At 33.6% G+C, this 21,228-nt stretch overlaps 1 protein-coding gene across 1 annotated transcript in view; it reads left to right on the forward strand.

The window, feature by feature from the left end:
* Nucleotides 1-21,228, forward strand: part of LOC140445089 (uncharacterized) — a 96,709-nt gene that overhangs the window by 57,227 nt on the left and 18,254 nt on the right. Inside the window, exons 2-4 of the mRNA XM_072536904.1 lie at nucleotides 720-1,053; nucleotides 9,626-9,933; nucleotides 16,912-17,239. Of these exons, the coding sequence (XP_072393005.1) occupies nucleotides 760-1,053; nucleotides 9,626-9,933; nucleotides 16,912-17,239 (930 nt within the window). The 5' untranslated portion in view covers nucleotides 720-759. The remainder of the gene's footprint in view (nucleotides 1-719; nucleotides 1,054-9,625; nucleotides 9,934-16,911; nucleotides 17,240-21,228) is intronic.

Here is a 21,228-nt window from a genome sequence, read left to right on the forward strand (position 1 = left end):
AATTGTCTAGTAAATTTAGTAATTATTTGTTGCTACGTTGGTTAAATTTTGATTGACTGTCGGTGGCTGGAAATTACTATAGAACGAAGCATACGTGCTCATGGTCATCATTTAACCGAAAAAATATTCACATGCAGTTTATTAACAAAATAAAACAGTATCAGTTAAAACAAAAGATTATTTTCGAAATTTTATAGTTGTTTATAGATTAGTATTTACAAATGGAAAGTTTTTAATGAATGTACACTACCATTATCCATTATTATTCTTCTTTTTTCAATGACAGAAGTCTGCAATAGTAAGATTATTTGAGCTATTAATACTAAGATGTAGGAATTTTTGTGTTGTATGTTTCCGATAATGAATGTGTCCAATTCCGACTATAACCTCTTTTAAGTACACCTGGTATGACAATATAACCATGTAGAATTCTACAATAATAGCTACAATAAATGGGACACTAGCTAATCTCGGAGACAAGTCATCATGTTCAGTTTACTACTGCATAAGAATTTATCTTATCCGAGACAGATAATTAAGCCAATGACATCCGTCATCTATTGGGTTTGGATCATGTCATTTATAACTCGTGATTTAATTATTTTATACTTGTATTTTAAACTTTTAACTGTCATGTTATTAGTATTTTTAGCGCTTTTACTTAAACGTGAATGAAAACCGTTTAAAAATAAATATTAGTTGATATTTTTTTATTTCAGGTTTACTTTAGGCGGGCTGCCAATAGAATTGTACGATATCATGAGTTCTTGGAACATACTACTAGAAGCAGCAAAATTTATAGAAATGCAGGAAGAAATGCAAGAAGAACAACAACACACTCGTACGACGGTAGCAGCCGAAACCCTTGCAGCAATGAAGCCAGTTTCCCCTACTCTTACTAAAATCAACCCTGCTCCTACGATAGCTTTAAGTCCAAGCACTCTTAAAACAGTTACCGCCAACTCAGCTTCCCAAACTGTGGTTATTTCGTCCAATAATATTTCCCCGGCTATCATTCAGGGGCCCATTGCGTTTTCAACTTCACCTCCACAAGTAAGTTAACACAGTCTATTTAAATTATAAATGTTTTAGTGTCATCTCTATATAACCTTTTACGCATATTATTGTTGGGTTAGTGTATAAATATTACAAGATTAAGAGTTTCACGACAAAATCAAAAAAATATTTAAATTTTATGTAATTAACCAAAGTATATTTCACGAATTTGCGGCTATTTTGGATTACGGATGAAAGCTTTGACTTACACGGTCCGCTGTGCTGAGAAAGTTAATAGCAAATTCCTCCAATATTTGAAGGGCTGTCGAAGACAAGCAAAAGTACGGTTTTAACTGATACCGTATTTTATATTAATTTAGAAAAATATACAATTATTAGTGCAAAACTAGAAAAAAAATACAAATTCTATTGTTTCTAAATTGTAGTAATGAGTATTTACTGATAAAATAATAAGAATAACACTCTTACTCTACACTGTTACCTTACAGTGTAGTCAAGAATTCGATCCATACTGATAATCACTGGCGTCGGTATCTTCATTTGGATTGTAAATGATGCATGGCAAAAATTGCAGGAGTAGCATTCAATGTTTTTCCATGTTTCCAAAACTGCTGCTTCACTGGAACCGTTACGTCCAATATAGTTATCGTAGGAAGTTTTGCATATTCCCCAAATCTGTTCAATGGGACTGAATGATTGAATTTACAGTGGTACTTGTTGTTTGTTTGGGTTTATATGACTGCGGACACTAAATCCATTCGCCAATTCACGGTGATATATGTAATAATATGTAATAACACATTAGGTTCAAAACATCAAGTTAGAATCTAGATTCGAACTCGATGGTCCAAAACTAATGTATGATCCTAAAGTTTTGGGAAAAATTTCAAAAGCATATGATTCTGACCACAATAATCTTATATTTTTATTAAATTATTCAACAATTTAACTTATCTATTCTTATTATAAATCAAAATTCAAATGACAGACAAGGGACCATTATTTTCGATTTGCCTAATAATTCCCCTGACACGTTGCATCATCCTTTGGACGACCTCGGCGTCAATTTCTCTAATTTTTGTATATATGCGGCGTCTTAACTGTTCCTGATTTTGTGCTTCCCATCCGTTATTATAGACTTTCCGACTTAATATTGCCCAGAACTCTTCAATTGGACGAGCCTGAGGTAGGTTGGGGGGATTGTCTGCTTTCGGTACAAAGGTAATGTTAGTTTCGTACCAGTCCCTTGTGATCCTCGCGTAATGACATGAAGCAAGATCTGGCCAAAAGACTATTTGATCATTTGCATGATGTGTGTTCACAAACTGAAGCCATTTAGAGAGACATCTTTGAATATAAATATTTGCGTTTAAGGCTTCGCCTCGAACAACACCAATGTAGGGCTGTGAGATAAAGCCAGCCTCAGAAATTGCACACCATACCAAAATTTTGTCCACAAATTTTTTCTTACTTTTGAATTTTATTTCATCAGGTACATTTTCGTAATCGTTCATGTAAAACCCATCGTTACCCTTCATCTCAGAGTTGGACAAAGTAAAATATTTTTCATCGTCCATCACGATCAACTTGTTGACGAAATGGACTCGCCTTAACGCGCGGCAACATCTCGGAATTCTCTCTAATTGATCCTCTGTGTATTTTGGAGCTTTCCTTCTTTTCCGGTAGATAATATTGTTACTCGATAGGGTCCTGTATACTGTAGTCTTTCCAACATGAAATCTTCTGGCCAGTTTTCGCTGTGAGACCCCAATTTTGTACTTAGCTGCGTCAATCAGTCTTGCCTCTCTTATATGGTTCAAAATCCGCAGTCGGCCACTTTTACGCAAGTTAACACATAGTATCCCTTCTTCACATTCTCTGATTGTGCGATAAATTGTCGATTTGCTCATGTTTTGATCTCGATAAATATTAACAATATCTCGTTTCGACATTCGCTCAACCATATTATAAACACCTCGACGAATATCTATTTTATAAGACATTTTGCAGAGCACAAACCAAAATATTTTGCTTTGTTTATTAAATGTCAATAACTGATGACATTTCAATTCCATGGCCTTCTTTGTTAAAAGCATTTTGCTTCTCAATCAGACCAGGTGAAATTTTTCCCAAAACTTTAGGATCATACGTTATGTATAATCTCGTCTACTATAAATATTTTTGGTTTTTCATTCCATTTAGCTAACTGTAGTAATTCCGGCTTGAAAGAATCCTGAGGGTATAGGTAAAATATTTCCATTCGTTAAGCATTATTTTATTTATGTCATCATCATCAGTGGCATTACAGTTCGTTACGAGCCAAAGCCTTCTTCAGAACAATCTTCCATTCGCCCCTGTCTCTGGCAACTCTTCTCCATGCTTTTAACTCCGATGGATTTTAGATCATCCTCTATGTTATCTTGATACCTAAGTTTTGGTCTTCCTCTGGCTCGTCTTCCCACTGGTCCTCTTCGGTCGAAAATTTTTCTGATCGTTGCATAATAAGTTGTAATAATGCGTATTTTTGCCCTATCATCACATGTCCTAAGTACTCAAGTTTTCGTCTTTTGATAGTTAATATTATTTCCGCCTCATTTCCTATCCTTCTAGTTACTTCCACGTTTGAAATTCTTTGAATCCATGATATTCGCAGGATTCTTCTGTAACACCAAAATTCAAAGGCGGCCAACTTATTCAGATGGACTTGTTTTAGTGTCCACGCTTCCAAGCCATAAAGAAGAGTAGAGAACACGTAACATCGAAGAATTCTCAGGCGTAATTCTAACCTTATATCCCGACAACAAAGAAACTTTTTAAGTTTAATGAATGATGCACGTGCTATTTCAATGCGTATCTAATTTCTTTGGTTTGGTGTTGGTCTACATCTGATGTTATCCATGTTCCTAAGTATTTATGGATATTAACACTCTCAATTGCAGTATCTTCAATAGTCAATTGGATATTTGCATGTGCAGATTTAGTCATGATCATGCATTTAGTTTTCTTTAAATTTATCTTCTGTCCTTCCTGAATCCACATTGTGTATCTTCCATAGTTTGTTCTATACACGCAAGACCACATATTCACAATAAGACAAGTAAGTGAGAAAGTAATCAATAAAAATAGAGAAATACATATATGATTTATCGATCTGGAAAAGACGTTTGATAGAATACAAAGAAAGGACGTATGGAGGACATTAAAGGAAATAGGAGTTGACAGGATAACAATTGATGTAATAAAGGATATGTACAATAATAATACAAATACGGTGAGAACCAACAACGAGGAATCCGAAGAATTTACTACAAGTCAAGGCGTCAAACAGGGATGCGTGTTGAGCCCACTGCTGTTCTCAGTGGTACTGGATGAAGCAATAAAGAAAGCCAAGAGAAGAATGAGAAAACTAACATTAGGATACTGGCAAATGAAACAGACTCAACTATCAGAGCTTCTGTTTGCAGACGACATGGTTTTGATAGCAGAAAACAGAGAAGACCTACAGAACAACCTTGAAATCCTAGAAGAAGAACTGTTAAACATAAATATGAAAATAAATACAGAGAAAACAAAAACAATGATAATTTCAAATAAGAGAAAGACACACGCAATACAATTAAACGGAAAACAACTAGAACAAGTGGAACATTTTAAATACCTAGGAGTAATAATTGAATCAAACGGTAAACAAGACATGGAAATAAATGAGAGAATGGGACGAACAGGAAGCTTATTTAACACTATGAAAACAACATTTTTGGGGAAAAAAGAAATACCGGAGAAGGTAAAAACGGCAGTCGTTAAATCAGTAGTTAGTCCTACAATCATGTATAATAGCGAGTCATGGACATTGACTGGGGACAAAAATCTCGAGTCAATGCTATGAAAATGAGGTTCCTGAGGAAAATAGCAAACAGAAAGAGGACAGACAAAATACGTAACGAAACAATCAGACAAAACCTAAAACTAAAACCAATAAACGAAAAAATAGTAGAGGGGCAAATAAGATGGTTAGGGCACGTGTGTAGAATGTCGAATGAAAGATTAACAAAACGAGTGTTTGAAACGAGAGTGCAAGGGAAAAACAAACGAGGAAGACCAAGAGTTAGGTGGGTAGACGAAATCAGAAAAGAAGTTGAGAAGATAGGATTGACATGGGAAAGTGCACGAAATCTAACACAAGACCGGAAAGCATGGAGACAACAGTGCAAAACTTAACTCCACCAGCCTTACACCTAACGGTAGAAAGGCTTAGGACTAAGTAAGTAATTAAGTAAATTTATCTTCAGTCCGTACTCATGACAGCGTTCATTAAGGCGTTGCATTACGTTCTGTAAAGTCATTACATCACTAACATCTTCATCGATGAGTTTTAATAATTCGATTGGCACATCATCTGGTCCAGTAGCTTTACCCCTCTTTTGTGTTTTTGATGGCATAGATGACTTCTTCTCTTAATATTGGTGGTCCAGTATCCTCGGTGATTTCTAATGACAGTTCTTCTCTTTCATCATTAAATAGTTGTTGGATGTAATTGGTCCAGTGACATAATCTCTCCTTCATATCGGTAATAATATCCCCTTTATCATTTTTAAGCATATTCGTTCTTGTACGTTTTCTAGAACCTGTCATTTCTTTGATTTTTTTGTGTAAATTAAAGCTATCATACTTTTTATTCAGATCTTCTATTTCCTTGCATCTGTCGGAGAGCCACCTCTCTTTTGCCTCTCGAATTTTCATTCTGATGTTTCTCTGAATTTCTTTGTATTTATTCAGGTCTTTTGCTTTATGTTTTCTTCGTTCTTCCATAAGTTCAAGAAGTTCTACTGTCATCCAAGGTTTTGTTTTTTCTCCAAGTGGTTTGAGGGTTTCTTTTCCAACTGACACAAGGGCATGTTGAATTTTTCCCCATTTTTGGTCAATAGTCAGAGTTTCCGCATTATCTTCTTTGACTTTCCTTAAGTTCTCGTTTATATTAAATTTCGTTTCCGCATATGTGTTGTCTTGTGTGTTGCAATTACGGCCTAGATTAAATTTTATTGTAAGCTCGTAGTTCAAAGTTTGTTATATATGTTATATATGTCAAATAACCTCTGTGCTGAGATATTTGTGAAATTATAAATTGGTTACAACACCGCGGCTAAGTGAGTCAACTTTACTTTTTGAAAAGACAACCTCACAACAACTTTGGCGTTTATACAATCTTTTCAACAAAATTCTTAAATAAACTTTTTTGAAAGCGATTTCCTTAGTGGTACATTTCTTTGCGTTCGTACGCAGTATAATATCGAGTGATTTTTTAGAAGTATAAAAATGAAGTTAGCAATACTTTTTTTATGGCGACTCTTTTGACAGTTGTCGAGTGATTTATGTTTAGTTTGGCTTGACATTTCAGCATGAATAGACTGACGCTTGAACATAAGTAATACGTATCGCGCACTACGTCCATTTTATGGACCAACACATTTACTCTAAATGATAATACGCAGCCACAGAGACGTCGGCGTCGTACAGTGTCCACAGAAGAAGTTGTTGCTGCTGTAGAGCGTAGCATAGAGGAAGACATCAGCCTATCCGCCATCGTGTACAGCAGTTGGATATGTGTAAATCCACTTTATGGAAGATTTTGCAGAAAGATCTGGATTTGCGTGCTTACAAAATCCAACTCGTGTAAGAATTTAAGCTACACGATCACCTAGCAAGACGTGGATTCGAGGAATGGGTCCAAAACGAGATTGTCGTTAATGCGGATTTTCATAAGCGAATTGTGTTGGCGATGAAGCCCACTTTTGGTTGAATAGCTACGTCAACAAACAAAACTGCCATATTTGGAGTGAAGATAATCCTCAAGTGTATGTTGAGAAACCATGACATCCAAAAAAACTGACTGTTTGGTGTGCTTTATGGGTTGGTGCTTCTTCAAAAACGATGATGGCCGAAACGTTACAGTCAATGGTGACCACTATAGAGCCATGAGTACTGATTTTTTCATTCCTCAATTGAATAACCATGAATTAGCGTCCAAAATCGACTATTTTCTGTGGGATCTCTGAAGTCACTAGTCTACGCCGTTAAGACTGAAACGATTGATCACTTTCAGTACAACAATTCGCCTTAAGTCAGATTCATGTCAATTTAAAAAAGTCAACTTTGTTTCATTCCAGTTCAAAGTTCTCTACCTCTAAAATCAGTTTTATCAGCCAATATATTGCTTTTGAATATATTGAATTTTCTAGTATTGTAGATCTCTTGTGTTAATTTCTTTTAAATATATACACAAGTTTTGGTCTATCAAATATACACTCGCGATCATAAAATCCGGGTCACCTTGAAAATCACCGATATTTCATTTTTAACGAGCTTTTTCGTAAATAATAATAAAACAAATACAAACTAATGCATGTTTCTGAGAATTGTTGTTGGCTTAGTGGTTTCCTTTGCAACAAAGAATTCCAATAGTGCCGATTTTCGCGGAAAAGTGCACACTTCCCAAAATGAACGGTACCTGTAACTGCCGCTTGTTTTAAATGTCTCAATTGTGCTTCGATTTTCTGTTCAAACGCAACGAACAAACGTTTATAATTACCACCATTAGTGTTTATTAGTACCATTATTAGTGTTTATTATTGTTTATTTTTTGCCAAAAATACCCTTGATTGTTGTTGAAACGGCACAAATTGGTGTGCTTGTGAAAAGACGGTCACACTCAACGGCAAGTCGTAAGAACTGTTGGCGTAAGCCTTTCTACGGTTCAACGAGTGCTTCAACGCTTTCAGGAGACGGGTTTGCTATCCAGACGACCTGGCTCTGGACGAAGAAGAACGACCACGGCACGGGATGACTGTTTTCTTGTGTTTCAGGCTTTACGAAACCGGACCTCAACTGCGATTATGCATCGAAATGGACTATCTTCTCGGGTAATGACTACATTTCGCCTGGCGCATTGAGTTACACGACTAGCTTTTGCTCGACAATACGCACATTGGGGAATTAACAATTGGAGCAAAGAGTTATTCTCAGATGAATCCCGTTTCTGCCTAACTGGATCCGATGGACGTGTAAGAGTTTGGAGGAGAACCGGTGAAAGATTTTCACAAGCTTGCATTTCTCCAAGAATGCCATTTGGTGGAAGCTCGGTCATGGCTTGGGGAGGTGTATCTTCCGACTTCCGCACAGAATTACCCTTTATCGAAAATGGGTCCTTAACTGCACAAAGGGACATTACGGAGATTCTGGAAGAACATGTTATGCATACCATGGCAGGGCTTGGAGAAGACGTCGTTTTTATGCAGAACAACGCGCGAACGCACGTTGCAACGATCAGTATGCAATACTTGAACTAGGTTGGAATTACGAGGCTACCCTGACCAGCTAGGTCTCCGGACCTGAATCCCATCGAACATCTCTAGGACGATTTGAAAAAATGTATTCAACCCCTAACATCTACTCTACTAACAACGCACAGGAGCTTAAGGATCTGTTAGTGAGAGAGTGGAATAACATACCACATCATATAATCCGGAGAAAAATTGAGAGTATCCCAGTCGTCTGCAAGAGGTTATTAGAGCAAGTGGAGGCAATACACGATATTAGTCTGTCTGTTTATCTGTTTTATCAACAATTTGGTTTTTTTCTGCTTTTTTAATAAAAACAATAAAAATCGTTTTTTTTTTCTTTCAAAACAAACATTGATGACAAATCAGCCCAAAAAAGGTTATTACTGCACCAGAGGCAAAAATATTCAAGAAACTGGAAATTTTCCAGGTGACCCGGATTTTATGATCGCGAGTGTATAAGATTGGACAATGTCTGTGTGTTGTGTAAGAATAAAGTTCTTAGTTTGTACGTAAAACGTTCGTGGCAAACTGTCAAAAGTCGGAGTTATATCTAAAAAGAAGAGTGCCATAGACTTTCTTCTAAATGTTTTTCAATTATGTTTATTATTATTGTGTGTTCAATCACAAATTAATCCCTTAATTTGTAATCTCACATTATTCTTAACTTCTTAATATTTTGTAGTTTCACCGTGTATAATTAAAATATTGTGAAAACATATCGTGTAATATTTTAATAATTAGTTACCTACAAGTGTTGCAATTACGGCCTAGATTAAATTGTATTGTAAGCTCATAGTTCAGTTTGTTAGTATGATAGAAGCAATAACCTCTGTGCTGAGATATACATTATTTGTGAGATTATAAATTGGGGATTTGAACTCATTTGAGCGCAGTCTATTGTAGAAAGTTACCTAACTAACATCTATATTGTAATTATTAGTAGCTGTCAATAAAACCATAATTTTTACTCCACAACTTCAACGTTTTATTATATTTACCATCGTCGATCGAGAAGAAGCGGACAGAGGGACATTACAAAACGATTCGATCCTTATAACTACATTCAAATCTGTGTATTGTGTACATAGTTGATTGTTTCTTGAGTTTATTGCTAAATCCAAAGTTATACGTAATTTATTTATTTTTCAATTTAAAAAATTAGTAGAATATCTGTTTAATAAAGTTATAGCATAAGGCATATAGTAAGGCACTACTTTGGTCTTATATTTTACTTTAATGGCTACACTAATAAGAGTCTCCTTTCATTTCAGATTGTGAAAAAATTAGAACAAGACGCTCAGATTTCCAGTACAACGGTGCCACAAATATCACGACAGAGAGTTCTGCACAACAGTTTTGATATAAGAAATTCCATCGGAAATGACGACGGTAACTCGGACGGTAAGAGAAAACAACCCCCCCTTGTATTCCGAGCTGGTACTCGGGAAGTTCATAATAAACTTGAAAAACATCGGCGAGCGCATCTGAAAGAATGTTTCGATCTTCTGAAGAAACAATTGCCGACAACTCAAGACGAGAAAAAACCATCGAATCTTAGTATTCTTCATTCTGCTTTAAGGTAAGCATTATGATCAAATGATTATACAACAGTCAGGTGTTTCAATTCAGCTTCTTCTACACCAAACTTCCCTTGTCATCACTTTGGAGATATGGTTTTACTGATATGTTCACAGTTAAAATGTTTAGTGCATAATTTGGCCCACGAGAGCTTTTGGTTGTTTGTTATTTTTATTATGTTTAGTATACTTAACTCGTCTTCCACTACTGAGCTTCGTGTCATTCTATTTCACAATCTATCTTATTACGTCCGCTTATTTCTTTGATGAATTTTTTTTACTTTTATAACCTTTATAATTCCTTTAACTTTTTAGTCAATGTTTTTTGATGTAGTACCCAGCTCACAGTAGTTTATAAAAATATTAAAAAAAAACAGTCTAAGAATCTTTCCTGAGCCGGTTGATTTTTCAGCCAGTATCCAGTTATGCGAAATAATTTTTCCTTAAAATTTCTTGTTAAAATGTCAACCAGTTTATTTTTTGCGTTGTTAAACAATACTTTGTAACGTCAAAATGTGATATATTATTCCAAATAAATCCAGATAATTTGAAAAAGATGTTAAAATTGTAAAATCTTATTTAGAAAACGTAATATTTATTTATTGTGAAAAATGAACACCGGGAGGAATTAGACAAGGCGACAGTTTAAGCCCCTTCTTGTTTAACCTACTCGTGGACAAAATTATAAACAAAGTAACATATCTCAATCTCGGATACAGAATGGGCAACAAAAGAATTGGTATGGTGTGTTGATGATCTTTAGAGACAGTTCTTTCAAATAAGCCGCCAACTATATATGATTATTTCTACCAACAAAACTAAATGTATGACAATAGCAAAAGATCCGCTCAGATATAAGTTAGTGGTTGAGAACAGCCCCATAGAACAGGTGATGCAATTCAGATATCTGCTCATCGATATATCAAGCACACACGACCCAGTAAAGGACCTAAGGACTCAGATCAACAAAGCATCCGCATTGTCTGGATGTCTGCGGGAAATAGTCTGGTCAAATCCGTATATGCGCACAGATAGTAAAATTAGAATCTACAAGACTTGCATACGACCGATCATGGCATATGGCATAGAAGTGCGCGAAGATACCAACAAAACGAAACAGTTGCTAAGGGTTGCCGAAATGAAAACGCTAAGAACAATAGTGGGCAAAACAAGAAGAGACAGGGTGAGAAATACAAACGTTGGAGAGCAGTGCAAAATTCAAGATATTGTAAAAAGGGGGAAGGCAGAGAAGGCATCTAGAAAAAGATGATTAAAATATGTATTGTTTTAATATTTAAGTCAAACCCTGGCCGCCTGCGATAAAAATTCTTTGTAATCAGGCGATATACATAAGGACATAGATAAGGGCACTCTAAACTTCAAGTTTCATCTTCAATTAAAATATTTTGCATCCATAATTTAAATATAATTACCGTCAGTAATTAAATCCTAACGCCTAAGATCCAGCGCCCACGATTTAAAACAACGGTTGAAAAATAGCTTCATCTGCAATCGATTTACAACCTATATAAAGCCTTTCTCCGCCCACGGAGCGACTGGTTTGGATCAGTCATGTGGCAAAGTGGTGGATATAAGAAAGGCTAATTTAAAAAAATTACTTTTAAAGCTTTTCTGAAACAAAAAAAAAACAATGCTTTTGTTCGTAAATACATTTCTCGGCTACCATTAGACATGTGAAAAAATGACACCATGTTCAGATTTTTCGTGAAATTTTCAATTTGAAATTATTTTGAAAAATCAATAGATTAATATTTTTAGTTGTAGCCTCTTCATTTTTACTTATCTATAACTGGTCAGACAGAATCTCTCTGTCTCCTGCCATTGCCCCTAATGTAGCATCCAAAAAATTTTATCTGTTGGCATGTTGAACTGTTTGTCCTTTGTCTATAAGGACTATAGTGTTAGTTTTAGAATACAATGTCATCCGCAAACCTCATATGATTTACTCTTTCTCCATATATATAGAGGCCCATATCTTGGCATTGAGTCTTCTTTAATATTGGCTGCTGTGAAAAAATTTGGTGAAATATTGTCTCCTTATTTTAGTCTTCGAACTAAGCTGAATTTGTCTGGGTTTTCGTGTAGTCTTATATTTGATGCAGCGTTCTTATAAATGTTTCTGATTAGAGACGTGTACGTGTAATCTATTCGGCTTTGCTCTAGTGCTTCCAGTACTGTTTTAAACTCTACAGAATCGCTAGCCTTCCCGTAATCGACAAATTAAGAACCTGGTATATTGTACTCGATGCATTTTTCAATTAATCCGTTTAGATATGGTCCGTTGGTCCGATATATCCGTTGGTCATTTGTACCATATCCTGCTCTGAGACTTGGACTTTTAAGATTTTTATAAAAAGTTGCATGTACATATGTGTCAAGAGGCTAATGGGTATATAATTTTTTAATTTAGTAATGTCACCTTTTTTGTGTAACGGGACTATCACTGCATTGTTCCAGTCATTTGGAATTGTGCCCTCATGTAAGTAGGATTTTCCTTCCTGCTCTTTTTCCTTTGTACCTTTTAAAAGTTAAAACATTTAATGTATACCTATCAGTATCGATTTATGACTGTAAGGCTTGAACTCTGAACGACAAACTGAAAAGTAAAATTCAAACCACAGACATAAGATGTCTTAAAACAACATTAGGATTAACAAGGAAAGATGTACTACTCGATGACACTATAGGAGAACAACTTATTGCGACAAATTTGCATCAGACAGTACTGTGGGAGTAAGGATTGCAGGAAAAAGCCAAAGCAAACATTTAAAAGAGGGGTGGGCCAATAACAAAAAGCATGAAGGACTACACAGAAAGTTTAATTAACATTTTAAGTTGGCGATAGTGTTTTTATGTTTTGCTTTATTAGTACAAAGAAAGTACTCTCGTATTTTCTTCTAAAAAGTGTATATATATATATGTATTGATGTGTGTATGAATTCATGTGTAAATGCTCTCGAGAGTAAGCTCTGTAGAGCGTATTCTATTTGCGTGTAGTTGTTAATTTCTGTTACCTACTTTAATATCATTAATTTTTATAATATATATATATATATATATATATATATATATATATATATATATATATATATATATATATATATATATATATATATATATATATATATATTATAAAAATTAATGATATTAAAGTAGGTAACAGAAATTAACAACTACACGCAAATAGAATACGCTCTACAGAGCTTACTATATATATATATATATATATATATATATATATATATATATATATATATATATATATTATAAAAATTAATGATATTAAAGTAGGTAACAGAAATTAACAACTACACGCAAATAGAATACGCTCTACAGAGCTTACTCTGAGAGCATTTACACATGAATTCAATGGTAGCTGAATATCAAAAAATAAATTAATCCCTTGGCTTCAAACATCTATCACGTTCTATATAATAATCTTCACAAATGGATTTACTTTTACTTTCCTTGGCTATTATTTCGTAGGGACTTGAAAAAATATATTTTCAAGAGGATTTTAACATAAATTTTAACCGAACTAATAGTGTTTAAAAAAAAACACTATTTATTTTAATACCATATAGAAATATAAAAATAAAGATCGTGTACAATTTATTATCTATTCCTCAGAACAAAAGAAAACTTAATTTTCTTATCTCCCTTTTAAACCAAGTCATTTAATTTACTGTAAAAATTGTTCTAATTAACTCTTAAATTGGCACAAAAATTGTGCCAATTATCTGATTTGTTAATTCAATTCTTTTTAATCGATCACTTTATGATATGGGTTTAAAAAAAAACATATGGTATAAATACAACGCTTATTTCACAAATAATTTGACTGACCTTTTTGATTTACTCTCTGCGATGTTTCCCGACGGACACTGATTTAGTCTGTGGATTGTGTTCCCGCAAAACTGTCCCAATTTTCCAAACACGTGTGGCTCTGCTTCCTCCTTTCAAAACTGTTACACAAAACAGCACTCGTTCAAATTCTCCCAAAAATTAAACCTCCGACTCGGTCCAAAATAATAATAATGGCACTCTTTCAGCCAAATGTTTTCTCGCCTCGACTGGTCATCTCGTACAAACGTTATATAAATTTTCTTTCTTTACTTACAGAGTTAGGAGTCTCTTCGGACACAAGGAGTTTGGGATTCTCGACCTGGTCTCGATTCGCCTTCAACTATTCTGCTATCACCAACTTAACTCACAAACAACAACTTATACTTAATTTTTCACACACTATTCTCAAACTGGACTTCTTGTTCTGGATCGAAATCTCCTGGTTCAATTTTCATATCGACTGTCCTATTCTCCTACCCTCGTTCTTCCTAGCCAATCATACACATTCATTTTTCTGCCCATCTTCAAAATTTCCTATTTTTTAATTTTAAGAAATCAAGCTTGTTTTGCCCACTTAGGTTTTCCCCTAAATTAACAGAAGATAATACCGACTAACCTTTCTTTTGTGTCTACAGGCAAATCCGTATTTGTAAAAGATAACGTCTAATTCATAGCATTACCTTTGTTACGTCCCTCCACACATATTCTTAGTTTTTATTAATAATTTTACTTTAAACTAATTTTAATCCGGCTCGAAGGACCAAATGAACGACTTGTAAATTCTATAAGAGAAACACTCGCTCATAAATGTTTATTTAGGTGCTGGTATTATTTTTATGCGAAAATAAGTTATATGTAAATTTATCAATTAATATAAATATTATGTGTGTATGCAATCAAATTACGGTACCTGTGATGTTGATGTAACACTTCTTCTTCTTCCACAGTGCACTGGGGTTGATTCAGATGGGACAGAATCTTCTTAAAAGCCGCGTCGTCAGGTTTACACAAAAATACTGAAGTGTTTAGCGCGCTGATTTATACAAGACTAAAACTGAGGTGCGTGTCGTCTCGTAGCTTTGCTCCCTTAAGACTTTAAGGGGGGCGGACTGTACAGGTCCGTATTAATTCATGATTATAAGACATACACACACGTTAATTAAAGAATTAAATATAAAAATAAAATAATAAAATTTATTAATAAAAACTAAGAATATGTGTGTGTGGGGACGTAACAACCTTCGAAGAAAAATAATATACAACCCATGTATATTATTTTAAATTTATAAGATTTTAAACAATATTTAATACTTTCTAAATAACCCCGAGATGTTTTTCCTATACAAATTGTTCTTAGAAACTATTCACTATTGAAGTCCACTGTTCTCCGAAAACCCTTCTTAATTATAAATCATTATATTTACAAATTCTTAACCTATACAGGGTCTTGAATATTTATGATCTCATGGTATTTTGCCTACAAAAATTTATTTTATTCTTAATCTATTTTAGACTTATAACTATATATATATATATATATATATATATATATATATATATATATATATATATATATATATACATATATATTGTTATGATTGTTTATTTTGAGTTCAAACTTAGTTTATTGAGCCAATAAAAAAATTATAACTTATCTGTTATCAAAAGTAAAATAATCCTTATATTACCTGTGTTCGATGGATTCAAAAGTTTTTCTAGTTGTCTTTTATCGGGATAGAGAAAAAAGGATAATAATACAAATATATTATATTACAAAGATTTACGTTTCTTTATTTTATATGAACGAATAAAACAATTATTAAATTCTGTCGTTATCTTATCAATCAGCATACAAGAAAATAAATCAAATTATTATGATAATAAGATTATAAAGCTACATATATTTATATTACGTGAAAAACCAATTTTACTTAAATTTTTCTTTACTTGAAAAAAGAAACCACAAAACTTTAAACTTTTGATTAGCCTAACAAAACCTCAGTTCTTAAATTTGAATGCTAATGACCCTGATGTCGAAACGATCCTTCACAGATATAAAATTCAATTGTACAAACACTTACAGTTTATTTTCTTCTTGAGTTGTATGTTGGAACATACCCAGAAAAGTCCAGTCTCCTCAAAGATGTGATCTCCCCTCTTTGTCACCTCGGCTCCTTCTTTACGTCTCTGCAAACCTCCTTCAGACTACACAAAAACACCTGATTCACTTCTCCAAACTTCGCTACTTATTTATGACACTAGGACCTCCTTTTGTCAACTTGATGCCGTAAGAATACTTTCACATATCCTTTATAAAATGCCCACGGTAGATACAAGGACCTCTTTTAATCTACTTATTATCTCCTTCTTCAAACTATTCACTTCTTTTCGTTACGTCGGTATCCAAACTCACGAATACACCCTATCTTGAGACACACGACTGTTTCCTTTCGATGACCAAAATATGACTGCTTCTCCTCTCCCATGATCGACTCACCAACTTCCCATTTTAACAACGACCGTCCAATCAAAAAGCTTAAATTGTGTTTATCATGATTTTGGAAAAGCCTAATTTCGGTTTCAGAGAAAACTAAATAGCTTACTTTAAAATTAGTTTTTTTTTCAATACATCATTTATACATATTTCAAAAGATTAAAATATGGTCATTTAATACTCGACTATACAAACAATGAAAAGATTATTAACTTGCAGGTAAAATGTCTTCTAATTCTAAACAAAGGTTTTTTGATAATTTTGTTTGCAACGGAAACAGGTCGTTTGCCAAACAAATTTCTATTCTTATCTACACTAAATCTTATCTTAAATTAATATATACATTTTTGTTTATAATGATTTCTTAAAATTTTATTCCGATGGATATTTTATTTATTTTTCTTTGGTTGGGACAATATATATACATATATATATATATATATACATATATATATATATATATATATATATATATATATATATATATTCTTCTTATTCTTGTCTGGGTGCGTTGTTATGCAGTCATACCGGTTTCTTATGAGTCATTTACAACTAGGACTAACTTAAATTGTGAATTTTGATTGAAATTATTACTAAATATTTTATTTGAATTCTGTAGGTATATCCAGACTCTTAAACGAAAAGAAAGAGAACTCGAACATGAAATGGAGCGTTTAGCAAGGGAAAAAATTAGTGCACAACAAAGGCTAGCCGTATTGAAAAAGGATATAATGTCTCATTACGATAACATAGATTTTTCCAAAATTTTACCAGAAGGTAATTTAAGCCCAGTGGTAAATTCTTCAATGTCAGTTAAAGATGATTTGAAGGACCATGTTATAGACAATGGATCTCATATTCACAATGGCGAAAGTCAGGAGATTTCACTTCCTATTTTAGCGAAAAGAAGCATACCCGTCGTCACTCAAAATCTATCGATTAAAGAGGTAAGTGCTAATATCATTTTTAGAGGTTCTTTTTTGTCTCTATGATAAAACTTCTAAATAAAGCAAAAGAGCTATACCAAGACTTAATTGTTAATTTGTTTTATTAAACATACTGAGTAATATGTAATATCAGGTTCAATATCTTGTTTATAAGTGTCTTTCATTTTTTCTACTTTTAATTTTTATTTCGAGCCTATTTTCTCTTATTCATGTTATCTTTGTTTCCCTTAATGCTATTTTCTGGTTTCCGAATTAATAATGCTATTTTTGCCGAATCAGAAGATGATTTTCAGAGAAGGTTCTTTCAAATAAGCCGCCAAGTAAATATGACCATTTTTACCAACAAAACTAAGTGTATGACAATAGCAAAAGATCCGCTCAGATGTAAGTTAGTGGTTGAGAACAACCCCATACAACAGGTGATGCAATTCAGATATCTGGGTATAGATATATCAAGCACACACGACCCAGTAAAGGACCTAAGGAGTCAGATCAACAAAGCTCCGCATTGTCGGGATGTTTGAGGGAGATAGTCTGGTCAAATCCGTATATGCGCACAGATAGTAAAATTAGAATATACAAGACTTGCATACGACCGATCATGGCATATGGCATAGAAGTGCGCGAAGATACCAACAAAACGAAACAGATGCTAAGGGTTGCCGAGATGAAAACCCTAAGAACAATAGTGGGCAAAACAAGAAGAGACAGGGTGAGAAGTACAAACGTCAGAGAGCAGTGCAAAATTCAAGATATTGTAAAAAGGGGGGAAGGCAGCGTAAGAGGATGTGGTACAATCATTTAAGACGAATGGATGAGAATAGACTCCCAAAAATCGCCCTAGAAAACAGCCCGCCCGGTTCAAGACCTCCCGGAAGACCACCTAAAAGAGGGAGGGATAGTTGGCAATCTACCTCCCAGGAAATTAACCAGAGGCAGCTTCAGAATTAAACAGATCGAAAGATCTCCAAGAAGTAGAAGAAGAAGAAGACTTTTGTCAAACATAGTAAATTAATTTATCATGTATTTGATGGTAAACTAACTGTTGCCGGATATATAGGTATCTTAGAAACAATTTTAAATGACTTTTGATGAGGATATTTGGCTAAGAGAAATACATTTTGTTTCCAAAATGATGGAGCACCGGCCCATAATGCTGAATTCGTTGGAAATTATTTAAAAGAAAAATTTCTTAAGCGGTGGATTGCAACTTATGGTCCTCGTTCACCAGAAATAAATCCTCCTGATTTTTTTATTTGGGGGTTCTAAAAAACATAATTTATAAAACTGACTTTAAAACTAAGGAAGAATTATTACAAAGCATCCATCAAGCATTTAGAAAAATAAAGACATTTACTTAATTTTATTAGTTCTGCAAGAAAAAGTAGTTCAAGTTGTTTATTATTGTTTTTTGTATGTTTATTATAATGTTAATATTGTAAAATTATTTCTGGTTGTTAAGTAATTTTTTGTTGTTGGTAAATTTGGATTTAGATGGTAAAAAGTAGATTTGGATGGTAAAAAGAGTGTTTGGTTTCTAAGCGTCTTTAACGTAGTGTTAAACAATTTATTTGCAGAGTATCTCCAACGACTGAACATAGATATTATATAATGTCATAACGGATAAAAGAAAATTAAAAATTTAAACGAAAAATATCAACATATATAGGATGTCCCATATAAAATTGAAAGTTGGTATTATATTCCCTTAGTGAGACCCCAAAAAAAATTGTGTACGTCATTGGACATTTCCATAATATATCTATCAAAAGTTCTAATGAAGAAACCATAACAGCAGCAAAAATGGCAGGATGCGTAAAGGATAGATTATAGCAATAAAAATATTAGCATTGAGGCGAAATACAAAATCTATAACACCGACAAACTAACCTAACCTAGATATAATATAGAAACCACACCAAAAATATCAAAAACTAAAAGACCACTGGAAACAATAGAAATTAAGATTCTTCATAAAATAGCTACAAAGCAGTCCTAAACAGAGCAAAAGCATAAGACACACATGCAAGGTCGTAGATATTTTTTAAAGAAAGAAAGTTGGGAATCGCTGGAGATAAATCATCAATAGGACATGTGACCGTGGACTGCCCCGAAAGAGATGTACGCCCCCTCTAAATATTTAGACGGTAGGCGTATGAGATAAAAGGGCTGTTTGTCTAATATCAAGAAAGAAGAAGAATATGTTCAAAACAAAAGCCTGAAAATAACTCTAAATGTATAAAAAAATTTCTATTCACCGGCACAATATAAATAGCAGTAAAAACCTATTTGAAAAGATGTGTTTTCTCTTTGATGATTGTAAACTATAATTTATTTTTCCTAAGTTAACAACATTGTCAAATTCAAGAATTGATCTAATCTCAATCACTAATACACTCCACTCAATCACCTTCTTTAATAAGTATACATGAGATACAAGATTTTTCGAGATACGAAAAAAAAATTATTAAGGTAGTAGTAAGGTAGGAAAAATTATTAAGGTAGGTAGGTAGTATTAAGGCCGGCTTGCCTCGCAAGCCGGCCGTTCGGAGTTCGAATCCTACCGCCGGCAAGAACAACTAGACATTTTTAAAAATGTCTATAGGCCCCAGGTCGACTCAGCCTGAATAAAAATGAGTACCTTGGGTAAAACCAGGGGTAATAATAGGCGGTTGAAGCGTAGCACTGGCCATGTTACCTTCCTTGTATACCGTAGGCCCTAGATATAGCAGACTACCCTGCTATACTCCCAAAGCCGCGAAGCGGTATAAAACGGGAGACTATTATTATTAAGGTAAAAGTTGGAGCATAGAAAGGACCATAATTTGAAAATATTTTCAAATATGCAGGGATACTCATATTGACAGGGTGGTACAAAATTATTGTTTTTTCATGTAACACACTGTATATATTTACATTTTTGGGCTCTTCTCGATGTGCTCATTTTTGCAATATACGGTTTTGCAATGTTATACGAGGTAGTTGAAAAGGTAGCAACATTAACACCCTGTAGACTTTTGACATCAAAAACTCTGTTCATATTTAAACGATTTTTAATATAATCTACTATTGTTTAAAATTATTATTATAGCGAAATATTTAATTTTAATAGATGTACAGGGTTGGTCGAAACAGAGTTTTTTAAATCGAACACCCTGTATTTTATTATTCTAATTGAATGTTATTTTATGGTACTTTACTATTTCTTAAGCATTTCCCATACCTAATTGCTTTAGTTAGTGAGTTATTCGTGATTCGTTTAGCCTAACATTAATTGCAACAACAATTAGGTGAAAGTATTACATCAATAGTAATTTTTCGAAAAAAAAAAAAATACATAGTAATCTAGACACCCATAATTTGTTAATATTTATTTATATAATATATACTTCATCTAATTTACTTACCGTTGCACGTCATCCGCGTCATAGCCCGTGAGGTCACATGATACCAACACGAAATATTTAGGCGGTAGGTGTGTTCTTTTTTAGAATCACTTGTGGCTGTAATGCCGAATACACTGGCATTACAACCACTAGACATATTATATTATATACGTGTAGAAATAATATTTAAAGATTTCTATTAATGTTAACTTAAAGAAATACACAATATGTTTCATTTAATTTGTATAAATACATTATAAAGCGTTTTTATGAAGAACATTTGTTCGGAACACACTATAACTGTAATCGAACGAAGGTGATATTTTGGCATAAATTGGTAACACTTATTTGACAGTTGCGGTGTTGACTAATGTTAATAAGTAATGAAAAAAGTTTTGTTTTTGTTTAAGTATTCCATTTTACATCTATACGACGCATACAAGCGGCTCAAATTGTTTTTAACTCTTGTTTTGTTTCTATTTATTTACATTAAATATTAATTTGTTTTGTTGTACAATCCACTTTTGCAATAATTATGTGACCTATTTGATGGATTCAGGAATTTTTTATACTTTGGCAACTATGTCAACTTCGATCTCTGTA

Source organism: Diabrotica undecimpunctata, chromosome 7 (assembly GCF_040954645.1).
Source record: "Diabrotica undecimpunctata isolate CICGRU chromosome 7, icDiaUnde3, whole genome shotgun sequence".
NCBI classification, from domain to species: domain Eukaryota; kingdom Metazoa; phylum Arthropoda; class Insecta; order Coleoptera; family Chrysomelidae; genus Diabrotica; species Diabrotica undecimpunctata.